This window comes from Acinonyx jubatus, chromosome D4 (genome assembly GCF_027475565.1).
Source record: "Acinonyx jubatus isolate Ajub_Pintada_27869175 chromosome D4, VMU_Ajub_asm_v1.0, whole genome shotgun sequence".
In the NCBI taxonomy this organism is placed as follows: Eukaryota; Metazoa; Chordata; class Mammalia; order Carnivora; family Felidae; genus Acinonyx; species Acinonyx jubatus.
The window spans coordinates 62370640-62388670 of NC_069391.1; the positions used below are offsets into that span (position 1 = coordinate 62370640).

The 18031-nt window shown below is 39.9% G+C and overlaps 1 protein-coding gene and 1 pseudogene across 1 annotated transcript; one reads left to right on the top strand and one right to left on the bottom strand.

Annotated features, from left to right (window-relative positions):
* The first annotated feature begins 2501 nt into the window (after positions 1 to 2501).
* On the top strand, positions 2502 to 7396 carry LOC106971491 (procathepsin L). Its single transcript, XM_015068309.3, has 8 exons — positions 2502 to 2648; positions 3635 to 3771; positions 4072 to 4194; positions 4299 to 4445; positions 4637 to 4861; positions 5309 to 5474; positions 6131 to 6245; positions 7001 to 7396. The coding sequence occupies exons 2-8, from the start codon at positions 3646 to 3648 to the stop codon at positions 7098 to 7100; spliced, it is 1002 nt and encodes a 333-aa protein (XP_014923795.2). The 5' UTR covers positions 2502 to 2648; positions 3635 to 3645; the 3' UTR covers positions 7101 to 7396.
* A 3870-nt stretch (positions 7397 to 11266) lies between these two features.
* LOC106971457 (uncharacterized) lies at positions 11267 to 17733 on the bottom strand (annotated as a pseudogene).
* Positions 17734 to 18031: the final 298 nt, after the last annotated feature.

Below are 18031 nucleotides of genomic sequence, written 5' to 3' on the forward strand. Positions count from 1 at the left end.
TGTAAAACCCACGTGTTAGAATAATTTAGATCTCTTGTGATAGACTGAGTAAACAAGCAAACAAAGGCCAAACTTTACATGATGAAGAACTCTAACCCACAAAAGAAACTTCTCCAGCAACCATTTTGGAATAGTCAGGCCTTACTTGCTCAATGGCTATCAATCTATTTTTGCCTCCACTTCCAACCCAGGACAAACCAAAAAATCCAAATATTCTCCCCAAACCAACCACATAAGATGTTCCATTTCTAGTTATTCCTTCTCCAGCTTCCTCTTACAGAAGTCTCCCTGTTTTGTCCTTGTAAAGCTTTTCCTCACCCTGGCTTCTTTTGAATGGTCTCCTTTTTGTAGCAAGTTATCATGTGGGTAGTCTTCCTTTACTTCCACATGTGGATGCTTGTGTTGACCACCATGATTAATTTTTTTTTTAAGCATAAAACAAAATCAAAGTTCAGCCACATACAATACACTTTTGTAACCACGTGAGAACTTTGGACTCCCGGCTGTGTGTGAGAGGAAAACGATTCTACTTCAAAGGATATAAAATGAAATCTTCAATAAGTTGACTTTTAGAAATACTTGCCTGATTGTGCTTCTATATAAGTTATCAATTTAATTTTAACTAAGTACAAATTGACATGCACTATGACTCCATAAAACATATAGATAGATCTATAGATGTATAGATAGATCTGTATCTATCTATAGATAGATCTATCTATATACATCTATATACATATCTATCTATATCTATCTATATACATATCTATCTATCTATATCTATATATATCTATCTAGATAGATAGATATAGAAAGAGAGAGAGAGAGAGAGGAAGGAGTTATGGGGAAAAGGACAAGGGTGTTCATTTTCTAAAATAGGTTTTCTTGGGGCACTGGGATGGCTCAGTCAGCTAAGTGTCTGACTTCTGCTCAGGTCATGATCTCACTGTGAGATCAAGGCCCGCATCCGGCTCTGTGCTGACAGCTCAAAGTGTAGAGCCTGCTTCAGATTCTGTGACTCCCTTTCTCTTTGCCCCTCCCCTGCTCACGCTCTAAAAATAAATAAAAATTTTAAAAAAAAATTTAATATATTTTCTACAATAAATATGCTCCTTCTGCAATTAAAAAAGAAACTTTTAGAAACATTTCTGATTTCCTTAAATCTCTATATAGAGTTAACCCTTGACAGGGTTTGAAATGTGTTCACTTACACCCAAATTTCTTTTGATTAATACATTATAGTACTATAAATGTATTTTCTCTTCCTTGTGATTTTCTTAGTAACATTTTCTTTTTTCTAGCTTACTATAAGAATACATAATATATAACATATACAACATACAATATATGTGTTAGTCAACTTTCATAATATTGGTAAGGCTTCTGGTAACCGGCAGCTAATTAGTAGCTAAGGTTTTGGCTGTTGAAAAGTTATAATGCAGATTTTCATCTGCAAGGGGAGTTGTTGCCCCTAACAACCATGGTGTTCAAGAGTCTGTATATAAACACACACATACACACACACACACACACACACACAAATATATTTATATCTATTTGTTCTCCAACGGAAACACTTCTTCAAAGTGCATAACCACGTTAAGTGTTATTAAAGTATGTATATTCCTTATATCTCAAGAGAAGCACTTTGGATACTGAGTAAGACCTAACAATCAATCTCTAATGCAGAGTTTAAGTAAATTAGTTTCCACCCTTCTCAACCACTTTTCCCCTTTTTATGAAACCATTTTTTTTTCCTGTAAGTAATTCCTTTCTATTGGTTTTGTGAATGGCTCGAGAGGTAAGGGAGGGGGCGGGGAACAGAAGAGAACCATTACGAAATGGCCATACCTCTGTACACCCATCCAGTCCATCCCCTTTCCTTCCAAGGACTAGGTCTTGCCCATTGCGTCCCATATTTTGGGGATTTCCAGTCCGCTCCAGATTCTTCCAAAACCCAGAGGCATCCCATCCTGAAACACTGATAACAAATCTGTCTGTGGGTTCTGCATCCTCCACCCGCCCCATTTTTGCTTGGAATAAACAGGAACCACTGGACTAGAATATACCGTTCTCAGTCCTCCGGGAGATTTTAGCCAAAAACTTCAGCACCTAAGGACCCGCAAAGCGACGCGCTAGGGGCTCCAGTACGACCACCCGCCGATCTCATGAATTCGGGGTAGTAAGTTGATCCGGTCCCCAGTGAGGTGCCTCACCCCCTCCTCAGCGATGTCCGGAGCGCACAGAAGCAAAGCCCAGCAGTCCTGGGACAAGTTGAGACTGAGCCGCTTCACGCGCTGGGAGTCCCAAGCCTGGAGGCCCCGCCCACATGCCGGTGCAGCCAATCGCGGCGCGAGCAGACCGTAAGGGCGGGCCAGGCGTGCAGAATTCCCGAGGCCTTAAAGGCTGAGTCAGGAGCAGCTGGGCCACAATCCCCGGCCTCGGCGATCTGGGAAGGGTTTGTGTTTGTGTCTGTGGAGTGCGCCTGCGCAGCTGTGGACGCCGTAGGTCAACTTCTTGGTCTGGGGACCGGTACTGGAGGAGGGGATTCACCCCAGGGCACGGGCAAGTGTGGGGCGCGACCCGCGGGAATAAAAACATCTACTTGCCTGGAGTTGGTGAGGCTGAGCCGACGCTGCCTGGATCCTGTAAGCCTTGAAGATGGGAAGTGGGGGCAGGGCGGTTCGGGGAACCCAGGGCGACACTGAGACCACTGGGAGGTCCTAGGCTGTGCAGGAGTCGGTCCGTCTCAGGGCCGTGGCGGGCACAGGTCTGGCAGCCGGGGCCCCACGGGACTGGGCCTGGCCAGGAGGTACATGGCAGGCTGACCTCCGCAAGGGCTGTGGGGCCCGGCGCTCCCTGTACCTCGATCTGTGAACATCGTCTGGAAGCTGAGGGAGGCGAGCGGGGCGGAGAGCCTCCGGCCTGGCCCCGCCTGCAGTGTCCCTCTGGGCCAGGCCCGAGAAGGTGCTCTGAACTCCGGGAGAGCGTGGCCCTGTCCCGGTCGGGAACTGGGGCTCTGGACGCCCTCTTGCCTCGTGATTTCTTCCTCAGTTTGGGGGTAGTTAATGGCGGTGCTGGCGGCAGAGACCAAATGTGGGGACAGCAGAGCACTGGGTGCAATCCTGCCCACCTTCTGGGAAGGTCTTTCAGAAAGCTTTCAATTCAAGAAGCATGTCTCACCCCTTGCTGTATATTTGTCAAAAGAAAGATGTGAGGTGGCTACCTAACCCCTGGGGATCCCTGTCCCTACTTGGGATCAGGTGTTCTGATAAATAAGATTTCCTGGGTCACCTCGGTATTTTCAGTAAAGAACTTGGACCAACAGCTTCTTAGTTGCCTTAAGATTCTGAAACTCTGATCAAAACCTAAATTATCATTGCACTATTACAATGAAGTCTGTTTCAATTCCTATAGCACTTGTCAGCCTGTTTTTAATTTTGATGGCTGAATCATATACCTCCAAGTCCTTGGCCTGTTTTTCTCCACCCACATCCTTAGCCTTCTTCCAGGGACCTGTAAATATTTGCGAAGGTACTTTAAATGTTTTTACTCTACAACATCTCAGGAGAAAATAGGATGGCTTTTTTAAAGGATTGGTCTCATCAAATACTGATTTCATTTTCCTTTCTAGGTTTTTGAAACATGAATCCTTCACTCTTCCTGACTGCCCTTTGCTTGGGAATAGCCTCAGCTGCTTCAAAATTCGATCAAAGTTTAAATGCACAATGGTACCAATGGAAGGCAACACACAAGAGATTATATGGCATGGTAGGTAACATATGAAACTGTCCAAAGGGGCCCCCAAAGAGAAAGAGTCCCTTGCCATTGGGAGTTTATAGCCAGAGAGTAGCATGTAGAAGTCAGCTTTCACCAAGGCAATAACTTCATCGCACCCATTATTGAGCACAATATGGGGCATAATTCCTGTTGTGTGGTTGCTAGAGAACAGCTCCCAGAAATATAAGCCATCCTGGGCCATGGTTTTTTTCCCTGTCTGCAAATCCACTAGGTGAAGATGGGCTGGTTTTAAGTAGGAATAAAGATGGTAAGTTATATATTTGCCTCTAGAATGAAGAAGGATGGAGGAGAGCAGTGTGGGAGAAGAATATAAAAATGATTGAACTGCATAACCGAGAATATAGCCAAGGGAAACATGGCTTCACAATGGCAATGAATGCTTTTGGTGACATGGTGAGTGTCAGCGTGGATTGCTGTGCTTTTTGTGCTTCCTGTCCTCTGTACTTTAGCAAAATAACCTCTTGCCTTTTCAACATTTTACTTACTTTTCCTTAAAGACCAATGAAGAATTCAGGCAGGTGATGAATGGTTTTCAAAACCAGAAGCACAAGAAAGGGAAAGTGTTCCAAGAACCTGTATTTGCTGAGATCCCCAAATCTGTGGATTGGAGAGAGAAAGGCTATGTAACTCCTGTGAAGAATCAGGTATGATAATATTTAGCGGATCTCCTTCCAAGAATAAAGCCAAAAAGGAATTAGTGTCCTTGCTTTGGTAGACAGTGGAGTTTGTTTGTTTTGTTTTGTTTTGTTTTGTTTTGTTTTAAGAATATTCGGGTATATGGGTTATTATGAATCTTTGTATTTATCTTATAAAGTGATAACTTTTTTATTTTCAGGGTCAGTGTGGTTCTTGTTGGGCTTTTAGTGCAACTGGTGCTCTTGAAGGACAGATGTTCCGGAAAACTGGCCAACTTGTTTCACTGAGTGAGCAGAACCTGGTGGACTGCTCTCGGCCTCAAGGCAATGAGGGCTGCAATGGTGGCCTAATGGATAATGCCTTCTGGTATGTTAAGGAAAATGGAGGCCTGGACACAGAGGAGTCTTATCCGTATCTTGGAAGGGTAAATGGAGCTCCTTATCTTGTTATTCCAGCTCAGCTTTTGAAAGCTGAACATTTTCAAAGATAACAGACACTTTACTCAGCATTCACATTTTAGATGCAAACTGACAGAACTGTCACTATAAATTATCAGCCTTAGCACAGGTTCTCTGATTAGATGGTTAGCACATAGCTGTCCTTAATTCTGTGTAACTTGGAGGCTTTTTATACACCATTCTGCACATAATTTCTGCATAGTGAAAAATTTCTTATGGACAAGTAGGCCTAAGGGGTTTCACTGAAGATAACATCTGCTAAGTTTTCAATTTCAAATCAGAAACATTTGGCTATTAACTCACAACAAAGCTGACTTGGAAATCATTAAGCTGCAAACTGCTGAGTCTTGAGGTCCTAGAACTGGAGGTGTGGATGGTAGTGATCAAGTTTCTTTCCCATTTACCTTTAAAAGGACTCAGAGCCCTGTAACTACAAGCCTGAGTGTTCTGCTGCCAATGACACCGGCTTTGTGGACATCCCTCAGCGGGAGAAGGCCCTGATGAAGGCAGTGGCAACTGTGGGGCCCATCTCTGTTGCTATTGATGCAGGCCATCAGTCGTTCCAGTTCTATAAATCAGGTAGGTGTTTGTATTTTTATTATAGAAGTTCAGGCAGGCAAAATTGGAAAACACCACCATAATTGTTTGGTGTTAGGTTTGGAGTCCTGCTTTCCAAGACTGTAGAATTTTGAGTGTGTGCATTTAATATAGTGATGTTTCCATTTGACATATTTTAGACATTTTCTCATGACAAGCTCTCCTTAAGTATTTTTAAATGGCTGTGTAATTCTGCAAATACAAATAATTGATGTAAGTATTCTCCAGTTGTTGGACCTTTTTTCCAAATAATGTTTACTATTGAACTGTAAAGAACCCTGTGGCTCAAGTGTTATTTTATATTGTGCTGTTTCCTTAGTTGGCATTTTAGAAGTAGAAAGGATTATGCTAAGTAATATTAGTAGAAGTAGCTAAATCGTCTTAGCCTTGATAACTAGATCTTATTATTGGAAATCCTTTTCGAATAGAAAATATTTTGGGTTTAGTGGAATTTTGTTGATTTCTAGTGAGTTGAGTTTATTAGTTACCATAACTATTTTTGGTAAATATTTAAGCTTTATATGTAATTTGCTAATGGCATTTCAATGAATTTTGAGATGTCTCTTAACCGTGGTAGATAGGGTGAGTTACAGTCATGTGTCAATTGAAGCTTCTCACCCCAAATTTTACTCCTCTAGGCATTTATTATGATCCAGACTGCAGCAGTGAAAACCTGGATCATGGTGTTCTTGTAGTTGGCTATGGCTTTGAAGAAACGGATTCAAGTAAAAAATTTTGGATTGTCAAGAACAGGTATAAAACTCCAAATGTTATATATTAAATTGAAAAGGGAGTGCTTGTTTGGAATCAGTATTTGATTTCAAATCCAAAACTCATTTTGAAATCCCAGAACTTAGAGTGAACACTCTTGACATTTTTTATAAGGGTAAAATGTACTGATGTTTGATTACAGGATTCTGTAGCAAGCTTGTTGGACTTATTATTACATATTTATAACATTGCATTTCCAAATTTTGAAAACTTTATTCAGAAACACATCTGGCCCCAAGAGTTTAGATAAAGGATTTTGCACCTGTAAGGTTAAGGGCTGGTTTCCTTTTTTGTGTCCAGTTTTTCAACAAGGTATACTGAGCAGAAACAACTGCTGACTCTTTTAACTCTGAAGGATTTTCTAAGAGTCCAGTGGGCTCTGTATGTCCTTCCTGTTACCATTTGTTGCCCTGCCATTTGATTCTACTTCCCAATTCCCAGAGGCTTTGAGGTCCTCTGGATCCATTTTCACTGCTAAAGTTCTTTGAGAGGGGGTATAAGATAGCTTGCAGAAACAAACTGCTACATTGGAATCCTAGCCCTGCCTCAGTTTCCTATCTTAAAAAGTTAAGGACCTGTGGGAATTGATATACTTACCAATATATGTAATAGCACTTAGAATAGTGCTTGATAGCACCTGATATGTGGAAAGCCCTATTTTAAGTATTAGCTATTACTAATGAAGCTAATATGTACTTGATACTTTGTATAAAACAAAAAACATCTTCTTTTTTCAGTTGGGGTCCAGAATGGGGCTGGAGTGGCTATGTAAAAATGGCCAAAGACCAGAACAACCACTGTGGAATTGCTACGGCAGCCAGCTATCCCACTGTGTAAGCTGGTGGATGGGGATATTAGAGGACTTAAGGACAGCGTATCTGGAGGAATTTTTATCTTAAAACTGACCAAACCCTTATGTAAGATAAGACACTTGAATCAGTGAAGATCCAAGTTGTGATTTGAATTCTGTGACATTTTTATAAGGGTAAAACTTTACCACTACCTTAATTGCTGTTATAAATAGCTTTATAATGTTGAAGACTCATTACTTAATTCTAAGACTTTTGAATTTTAATTTTTTCAAAGGATATATAAAACTTTACCTTTTAAAATAAATTTTAACTCAACATGTAGAGGTGGAACTTCTCTGTTTTCAATGCATTAACTTTTTGTGTAGTTATAAAATCTAATTGGGCTATAAAGATATAACTGGATATGCCAGTGGTGCATTAGAAGGACGCTGGGTGGTTCTCAAGATTTTCTAATTAACAAATATGCAGATTTTATGTCAGCTGCCTATTGGCTGTGTTGACCCAACCCTGAATCTAGCAAAACATAACAATCTGGAAGGGCAAAGGTAAATTGTTTTAATAATTTAACAATTCACTCTTTAGGAAAGTGAGAAGACATTAAGATCTTAGGTTTTAGACACTAGAAAAGGAGATTCTCTTCCTTTGACTCAAGATGGTTAAAACCTAGTAAGGTTATGGGAAAAAAGTCTCAGAGCCAGTTACTGAAGCATCTCCTTGAATTGCTGGTAAAGACCATGTGACTACTTTGCAGTTGAATAAGGACCAGATTCTGGATTACCAAGTCTGTTTTATCTTTGTTCTGCCAAGTCTCTGATGGCTTTCACATAACTCTTCTAGGAAAAGCCTCATTTGTTGCCTAGTGTTAGCAAAAGTATATTTAATGTCTATGATGAACAAGTCTCTCATGTTTGATAGTAACTGGAAAAATGTGTTAAAGATCCACAAGAGATGAGTGTGGACTACAAAAATAGGCTTCTGGCCTAGGAAGATCACTGGGTCAAAATTGGGGGCTTAGCTAGCTACGTAATCTCTGAATTAAAACTAAACTTGGAAGGGAAAAAACAGCCTAAGCATATGGTTGCACAGGTAGTAAATACAAATAAGACAATATATTTGTATATTTAAAAGATGGAAAGAAAATATGCCAAACTTTTGAGTGGGTTATGGATGATTATTTTCTTTAACCTGTTCCACGGAAGACATGTATTTTTATTAGTAGGGGGAAAATTGTGAAAATATACCTACATTCTGCAGGCCAAAGAAGCAGGTGTATGTGTGTTTAAAAATCTCATGCTCCCAATCAATAAGAAAACACAAGGACTAAGCTGGTGAAATATTTAATATAGCCATACTCAATTATGAAGGGAATGAGAGACCGAAGACAACTGGAACCTTATAGCCCACAAAACCTTCAATAATTTTTGTCCATACATCAATATAATGTACCATATTCAATCTGAGTTTTCTCTAAGAAAGGATTCCTTCATCTTGCTTTGCAACAGCAGGCTAACTCAGTGGTGTCCACAGAATCCTGGAACAACTCAAGACTCTAAGGAAACATCTGGGTGCTAAACTGAAGGGAAGCATGATGGCTTTGTATTTTAAAAAGTTTCAAGTCTGTCAAGACCTCAGATGTCTAAAGTATTTGTTTTTGTAACTTCCAAAGACCTTTATATTTTAAGTTGTGAAAAGTTCCAAACCATATCTATCATCTAAAAGAATTTCAAAGGAGCCAATAGACTTGAAATAAAGAGAGCTGGAAATAAATTTTATCACTACAAAATCTAGTCTGAAGAACAGGCTACCAGTATTTCCTATAGTCCAGACATCCAAATAGTTACTTATCGTAGTTAATATTTCAGAGGAAGTAAGGAAAAGTGAGACAATTTGGCAAGTTATGAGGGAGGAATTGGCTTATGTGGATTTGTAGCTGTAACACATGGACATCTTGTTAGGGGAGAGAATGGGCTCAGAGTATAGTAGTCCCTCCTTAATTGCAATTTTGCTTTCCATGGTTTTAGTCAACCACAGTCCAGAAGCAAATGATCCTCCTTTTGACAGGTGAGTAGGAGGTCAATAGTAGACTGATGCTATATCACAGTGCCTGTCATTCACGTCACTTCATCTCATCACACATATATATATATATAAATATAAAATCACCTCTCACATCACAAGAAGAATGAGTATGTACAATAAGATATTTTGACAGAGACCACATTCACATAACTTATTACAATATACTATAATTCTATTTTCATGTTGATTTTATCCTATGCCTAATTTACAAATTAAATTTTATCATATATGTATAGGAAAAAACAGTGCAGTTGATCCTTGAATAACGTGGGGCCTAGGGGTGCCAACCCTATCCCCATCTCATGCAGTTGAAAATCTGTATAACTTTTGAATTCCCGAAGTCTCTTTTTGACTCCCCAAACCTTAACTAATAGCTTACTGTTGGCCAGAAACTTTACCAATAATACAATTAACATGTATTTTAGATGTTATATGTATCATATACAGTATTTTTACAATAGAGAAAAATGTTAAGAAAATCATTAGGAAAATACATAACTGTAAAAGAATCCACGTGTAAGTGGGCCTACATGCACAGGATAAGCCGTATGCTTAAACCACTGATACCACATTGCATATATATAACTTCAGATAACATTTTTGAGATATAAGTCTGTAAACTTATATGTAGAAGCATATTGGAATACTCCTGTGCTTAACTCACTGAAAGTACACTTTGTACAATATATCTTTCAAGTGACATTTTCATTAAAATACAAGGGTTTGTAAACTCTTGTGTAGAAGCATGTGAGAGTAGCATCATGTTTAACTCATTAAAACTATACTGTATAAAAAAAAGTGGGCCTACACAATTCAAACCTGTGTTGTTCAAAGGTCAAACGAGTGTGAGTTTGGTACTATCTGCAGTTTCAGGCATCCACTGGGAGTCTGGGAATGTATTACCCACAAATAAGGGGAAACTACTGTAATTAGAAAACTCATTTTTTGCACTTAATTTTCATCACCATCTCCAAGGTATACTTACAAAATCTTAAGCAAGTATAGACTTCCCTATTTCTGTTAGTGATTTATGATTGATGAAAGTTACAGTTAAGTTACAGTTAAGACCACATTTATATGTTTTGCCTATAAAATTTGAAATTGGCTGTTTCCTAAACTCAGTTACCTTTTGGCTGATATAAAAATCTAAAACAAAAAACTCGTGGGAGTTTAAAGAAAAGCAAGTATTAGTGTATATATACATGTTTACATACATACATATGTATGTATGTGTGTATGTGTGTTTGTCTCCCATCACTTTACAGAATTTCAGAAATGTTCATGGTCATCACTATTTTTAAATAACTTAATAAGAAACTATTACCAAGAGCTGCTCCATGGTCTCTTTTCTCAGTACTACATATTAAAACTTTTGTAGTTAATATATTTCCTCATTCAACTGTGCTGTCGGTTCTGGGGACACAAGAACAAAGGTATAGTCACAGTCTGTCTCTTGTGGAGCTCACATTCTCATTGCTGAACCCATGCATAACCTCCATCTTTTACCGTAGCCACCATTCATGAGCTCATTTGCAATCACAGGAGTGGCTGGGGAAAGAATGACTGGTAGTCACAAAACAGGTCATTTTATTCACTTGATTTACTGAGGTTACCTTTGGTGAGCATTTGCATGGGACAAAAATATAGTCATGCTTTTTGCCCATTCAGAGAGCTCTATTCACACACCTCTTCTCTAGGTCTCTTTGTCAGCAATTTTCCAACCATGTTTCTTCCAAGACCCTGATAATCCAGCCAAACCATGGTTACAGCTCATGAATTAGTATATAATAGCACTTCTGGCCATTTTTCCTTCCAAGCAAAATGAACAACCAGATGTTCAACGTTCTGCTCACAGGGAGGATTTCCCTTCACCACTGTCCTTTAGGGATGTCCCAAAAAGGGGTCATAGTGTGCTACAGTTGTCCACTTCAGTTAGTGTCTGCATATCACGTAGAACCATCTATAAACGAGCCCAAGCTTTCTCTTCCTCAATCAACTGATTTTAGAGAATGCCCTGTGAGACCATAGGTTGAGGCTGGGAGCGAGAAGGCAGGAGTGGGGGCCATGAGCATTTGGCCCCTTCCTAATGTAACTTCTGCCTTGAGGGCCTGCTTAGACCCAATCCCATATATACCACTTCTACTTAATGATGGAGTGCTGCAATGCACATTTGGCTTTGTGGCTTGGTGGGTCAGATAATACACAGTTCATGATGAGCAGCTCATGAAATTGGTGGCCCATTTTTAAGCATTTATTCTCTAATACCCAGTAGCCAAGCTAAAAGCTGTTTTTCGAAAGGAGAATAGTTATCTGCAGAGGATAGCGTGACTTCACTCCCCAAATCCTTAAGGGTCTGCATTATTATTTGCCTATTGGAGCCTATCAGTGGCTCCAAACAGCATCTCTACTACTGATACTTCAAGCATCATTGAATCTACTGAATCATATGGTCCAAGGGGCCCAGCAGCTTGCATAGATAGCAGCCTGGACCTGTTGCAGCCTTATCTTGTTCTGAGCCCCACTCAAAATTTAACAGTGTTTTTGGGTTACTCAGTAAATGGACCAGAGTAGCATACTCAAATGAGGAATATGTTGCCTTCAAAATCCAAAGAGGCCCACTAAGCATTCTCTTTTTTGGTTATAGTGGAGCCAGATGCAACAATTTATGCTTCATCTTAGAAGGGATATCTTGACATGCTCAACATCACTGAACACCTAGAAATTTTACTGAGATGGGAAGCCCTTAAGTATTTGTAGGATTTATTTCCCACCCTCTGACATGCAGATGTCTTACCAATAAGACCAGTAAGTCTAAAATAGTTGCTACTTCCTGCTCACTAGTTCTATTTAGCATAATGTCATCAATGTAATGGACCACTATGATGTGGGGAAAAAAGATAATCAAGATCCCTGAGAACTAAATTATGTACAGCTGGAGAGCTGATATGCCCCTAAGGTAAAGGTGTATTGTTGGCCTTGCCAACTGAAAACAAACTGCTTCTGGTGGTCTTTACTAATAGGTGTGGAGGGGAAAAAAGCATTTACCAGATCAATACCTGCATACCAGGTAGTAAGGGATACGTTAACTTGCTGAAACTATGTAACCAGATCTGGAATAGCAATTGGAGTTAAGTTTATGGTTAGCTTATGATAATTCACAGGTTAAGTTTATGATAATTCACTGTCATTCTTCAAGATCCATGTGTTTTTTTCACAGGCCAAGTAGATGAATTGAATGGGGATGTGGTGGTGAAAATCACGATCCCCGAATCTTTCAAGTCCTTGATGGTGGCCCTAATTTCTGAAATCCCTCCAGAAATGTGTCACCGCTTTTGGCTTACTATTTTGCAAGGTAGAAGCAGTTCTGGTGAATTCCACTTGGTCTTTCCTACTGTAATACCCCTAACTCCACAGATCTGGGAACCAGTGTGGGAATTCTGCCAGTTGCTGAGAATGTCAATTCCATTTATCCATTCTGGAACTGGGGGGAAAAAACTATACTGAACCCACTGAGATGGACCTGAGCAAAAACTCCATTGATCACCCTTTCTCCATAAACCCCTACTCTGATGTATGAGGTTTGGGTCTCCTAGAATTAGTGTCAGTTCAGAGGCAGTATTGAGTAGTTCCCAAAATGTCTGATTGTCTTATTTTTTCCAAAACATATCACCTTTATAAAAGGCTATCAGCCTCTTTGGAAAAGCCTGGGAGAAAAAAATGAACAGTAAAAAGAGTATAAACAGAATAAAAATCAACAGTGTAGTGGGGACCCAGGTTACCTTTCAGTTAAGGGTTTGGAGTCTGTAAACTGTCTCAAGTCCTGGAATTAATTGAGGGGCTGTAACTCTTTTTTTTTTTTTCAAGTTAGACTTCTGCTGTTCAAGTTAGACCTAGAACTCATCTGCTTTTACAGATGATATAAGAATTTAGTAGACTGCCCACCTGTTTCTCTTCTAGGGACACTATTATCAGCTAGCCAGTGCCATAGGTCCTTGTAAGTCAGACTGTTCTAACTACTGCAGCAACTCTGCTGTCCACTTTGGTAACCATGTCCACTGTGGTGTGTTCCAGTTGGGTGGGGGCCAGTGGCACTGGCAGTGAAAGAATTCACCCGAGCCAGAACAAAGGAGATAGAAATTTATTGAACACACTGCAATGGAGCAGTGGGCAGGACAGCAAAGGAGAAACTATCTGCCACAGTGGTGAGGGACTATAGTTATAGAGTGGAGTGAGGAAATATGGGAACATATGGAATTTTCCCTTTTTTGGTACCTGTGCCTGGTTGTAAGTAGCTCATTGGTCAGTTAGGGCCTATGGCTATGTCGAGGTTGGTCACTCAGCCTGTTTACATCCGCTTGGTAGTCACTGTGGGCCCTTTTGTCTTGCTCAAGTTTCTATTGCTCAAGCATGTCACCTAAAAGTGGCCTCTACATCCACCTTATCTTTGGTGATTAAGTGCCACCATTTGGCTCCTGCCACCCAGGATCCACTTACCCCATTGCATTTAAGAATCTCAATTCAGTGGCAGCATTTTCCACTGTAATTTCTAATCTGTTGAGAAGAGTGACCACAGAGCTTTTCAAAGATACTAGGATTTCCCTCACAAATTTATTTCTTACAGTCATAGTGGAAGAAGGTGTGTCCTCTATATATACCCTTCTGTGGTGAGTGAGCATTGTTACATGACAAATCCACTCTAACATTTGAAACTCCCAAACCTTTGGATACCTTTTCTTCTACAATATACCAAAAGCATCTAGACTACATTTAGTGTAGGTGTAGGAGAGCGGACTGATTCTTTGGCCTTCCATCTTGTTCCTCTCCCTGCAATGATCTCCCTCAGGGATACTTGTTCCAGCTCCTTGGAGGTTTATGTATCCCCTAACCAGAATGCAAGAAGGCTTAATCTGATCATCCCTAAGGTTGTTTAGATAACTAGTAGAGATAACATCGTTTCTTCCCTTCCCCCACTCTGGTGTACAGATGATCTGTTAAATGTTAAACACTTTGACCCCACAATGGCCTCTGCATACCCCCTTGCTCTATAAAATCTGTGGATTAAGCTCCAGACCTTGCAGACAACAGCTGCAAAGCACCTGGATCGTCATCCACCCAATCCCCATATCAGTAAAACTGTGTATAAATGGTATGGAGTGGCTTACTTCATTTTTAGGTTTCAAAGTATCTCAAAGGATACTTTACTGTTCCTCTTCCATCTTCTAACAATTGGTGAGCTAAGCTAGAGACCTAAAACAAAACAAGCAGAGATAAAGGGGCTCTGTCAGGGGAAAGCCCATAGTCCGTGGGGGAAATCCCATTGTCGGTGGGGGAAATCCCAAGCTGGCCAGCCACTGTCATGTGGGAAGACTCAGCTAGGTTTTTTGAGCATTTTGGAGCAGTGCATGAATAGGGGGATACCCTGAAATGGCCCAAAGGATTGTTAGATATCCTATCTAGAATGGTAGGGAAAAGGGAAGGGAAAGTGAACAAGCTATTGTGGCAGTAGCTTGGCCAGAGATATGTGCATTATGAGACACTGCAGAATTATAAGTAAGGAGAGAATTAGAACAGACTAGAGAAGCATTGACTTTGGAAAAGGATGTACAAGCCACATCTAATATGGATATCTTATCCACAAGAATACAACAGCAGGAGAAATGCTTAGAAAGTATGGCATGTACAATGGCAAAGATGCATGGGTGCAGGCTACCATACACTAAAGTGAGAATTATTATATTTCAAGAGAATTGGGACCCTAAAGCTTAGGATCCCTGGAATAATGACTCCGCTTATGGGGAGGATATTATAATAGAGGAGGAAAATGACTTACAGTCATACCCTTTGATTCAAACAAAGACCCAGGCCCCTCATGAGCCTTGAGATAACCAAGAATAAATTCCGACAAGTCAGAAAATGACTATGAGGTGAATTAGTGGAGCTAATGAGGCATTTTAAGCAAAAAGGCCAAGAAGGGATGCATCTTGTATGTTACAACTGTGGAATATTGGGACAGATGGTATTGTGTTAGAGGGTCTGAGATGTCAAAAATGGCCTCAGTCACTGCTCAACTTGCCTTGGAACAAAGGTTATATACCATGCCGCAGGCATGGGTAAGTGCTTAGCTAATTTGATTGATTTGATAAACTCTAGCATTAAAATGACCTGGCCTACAAAGTATGGAAAAAGCCCAAATGTCCATTGATGAATGAATGGTAAAGAAGATGTGATATATATATATATATATATATATATATATATATATATATATATGTGTGTGTGTGTGTGTATACATGTATATGTATATATATGTATATGATATATATATATATATACACACACACACACACACACACACACAGTGGAGTATTACTTGGCAGTCGAAAAGAATGAAATCTTGCCATTCACAACTACGTGGATGGAACTAGAGGGTATTATGCTAAGCGAAATTAGTCAGAGAAAGACAAATATCATATGACTTCACATACATCTCCCTTCTAAGATGAAGCATAAATTGTTGCATATGAAGCCCATATGACATTTGGAAAAAGCCCAAATGTCCATTGATGAATGAATGGATAAAGAAGATGTGATATATATATATATATATATACATATATATATATATGCACACATATATATACATATATATGTGTGTATATGTATATATATGATATATATACATATATATGTGTGTATATGTATATATATGTATATATATGATAGATAGATAGATAGATAGATAGATATACACAGTGGAGTATTACTCAGCAGTCGAAAAGAATGAAATCTTGCCATTCACAACTACATGGATGGAACTAGAGAGTATTATGCTAAGCGAAATTAGTCAGAGAAAGACAAATATCATATGACTTCACTCATATGAGGACTTTAAGATACAAAACAGATGAACATCAGGGAAGGGAAGCAAAAATAATATAAAAACAGGGAGCAGGACAAAACATAACAGACTCTTTAAATATGGAGAACAAACAGGGTTACTGGAGGGTTTGTGGGAGGGGAATGGGCTAAATGGGTAAGGGGCATTAAGGAATCTACTCCTGAAATCATTGTTTGCACTATATGCTAACTTGGATGTAAATTTAAAAAAAAAAGATGACTTGGCCTAATGAAGGGGATTTTTCCCTACCCTCCATTACACTGGACCTCTATGGAAGAACTATAAGAAATTATATGAGAACTGGGAATGAAACATGCCATTTACATTCAGCATTTTAGAGGACCAAATAATTATTTTCCTCTTATATGAAAGACCATCCCTCAGGGGCATGTTATGAGACTTTAGTATCTGTCCTTGCACCTATGGTTAATCAGTCCATTGCTACAGTAGTGGCTATGATGGCTGACTTACATGAAACCAAAAGAATCTGGCATAGGGGAAATAGATGGGTTGAAAAATGGAAAAACAAAGGATCCTGCCAATAATAAAATGGCAGAAAGGGGGTCCATCAGGGTCTCTAGTAAACAACTAGATTTACTAGTTGTAAACTCTAATATTATCTAGGACCCCAAGAGGAAATATAGACAAACAATCCAATGGGTCTTGCTAAGCCTATGGAAGGCATTGACTAAAGGAAAGCAGTTTATTCCCTTGAAAGAAGGCTCAAAAAAGCCAGATGTGTTCCTGAGTGCCCCTCTGCTAACAAGTGAATTTAGAGTATGGGTACTCCTTACTCCTAGAGATTAGAAGTTAGATCAACATTGCCCTCTGGTGAGTACAATAGGGGTGACCAGAGGCCCCATGTTGAATTAATCATTTATTAGTTTCACACTAACAGACAGACTGTACTAGCTCTAATGTACACTGGAGCTGAATGCACACTAATCTATGGAAACTCCTTGATATCTCAGGGAGAAATAGAAGCAATTGATACTATGGGAGACAAATTATCAAGGTCAAACAAACTAGTCTCTACCTACAGATTGGCAGGCTCCCACCCTGCTGTTTTCTAGTGCATGTATCACCCATTCGTCAGTATGTTTTGGGTGTAGATGTTTTACAGGATCTAGACCTAACTACCATGACAGGCAAATTCAAGTTGCACATTGGAGTCGTAAAACCCATCACTGTGGGTTCTGCAAAATGGGAATCTATACAGCTGCCAGTTCCTCTGAAGAATAATAAGCATAAAACAATATAAAGTACGGGGAGTGGGGAGCATAACAAGTTTACTGACACCATTAAAGAATTAGGAAAGGCAGAGGTAATCAGGCCTGCTCAAAGCCCATCCAATAATAGTCTAGTTTGGCCTGTAAAGAAATCTAGGGGCGCCTGGGTGGCTCAGTCAGTTAAGTGTCCAACTTAGGTCATGATCTCATGGTTCATGGGTTCAAGCCCCACATTGGGCTCTGTGCTGACAGCTCACAGCCTGCAGCCTACTTCAGATTCTGTCTCTGGCTCTTTCTGCCCCTCCTCAGCTTGTGCTCTCTCTGTCTCTAAAATAAACATCAAAAAAAAAAAAAAAAAAGAAATCTAATTGGACCTGGTGAATGACAATAGATTATTTACATGCAACAGGAGACAATGGCTCTTCCAGGCATTGCCCCAAGAGTGCCTCCATAGTCCCGCAATTTGTCATAGGATGGTAGCCAGAGATCTGGAAAACTGGGTATTGCCAGAGGAGATGGTACTTTATCACTACATAGATGATGTAATGTTAACTTGTGATGATTTATCCTTCCTGTCTCAAGCAGCTGCGTCATTACAGGTGCACTTGAAGTCACAAGGATGGGAAGTAAATACTGACCAGATCCTTCCTGGGTGTCATCTGGGCAGTGTCCTGGGTGTCATCTGGGCAGGTAAGACCAAGTGGTGTCAGAGGCAGTCATTGATAAAATACAAGCCTTCCCAATCCCTGA

Bases quoted from the DNA above. Each gene is read 5' to 3' on its own strand.
- LOC106971491 (XM_015068309.3), top strand. From the start codon at position 3,646: ATGAATCCTTCACTCTTCCTGACTGCCCTTTGCTTGGGAATAGCCTCA. The intron at 4,446-4,636 runs GTATGATAATAT...TTTTATTTTCAG, and splicing joins TAACTCCTGTGAAGAATCAG to GGTCAGTGTGGTTCTTGTTG. The intron at 6,246-7,000 runs GTATAAAACTCC...TTCTTTTTTCAG, and splicing joins TTTTGGATTGTCAAGAACAG to TTGGGGTCCAGAATGGGGCT.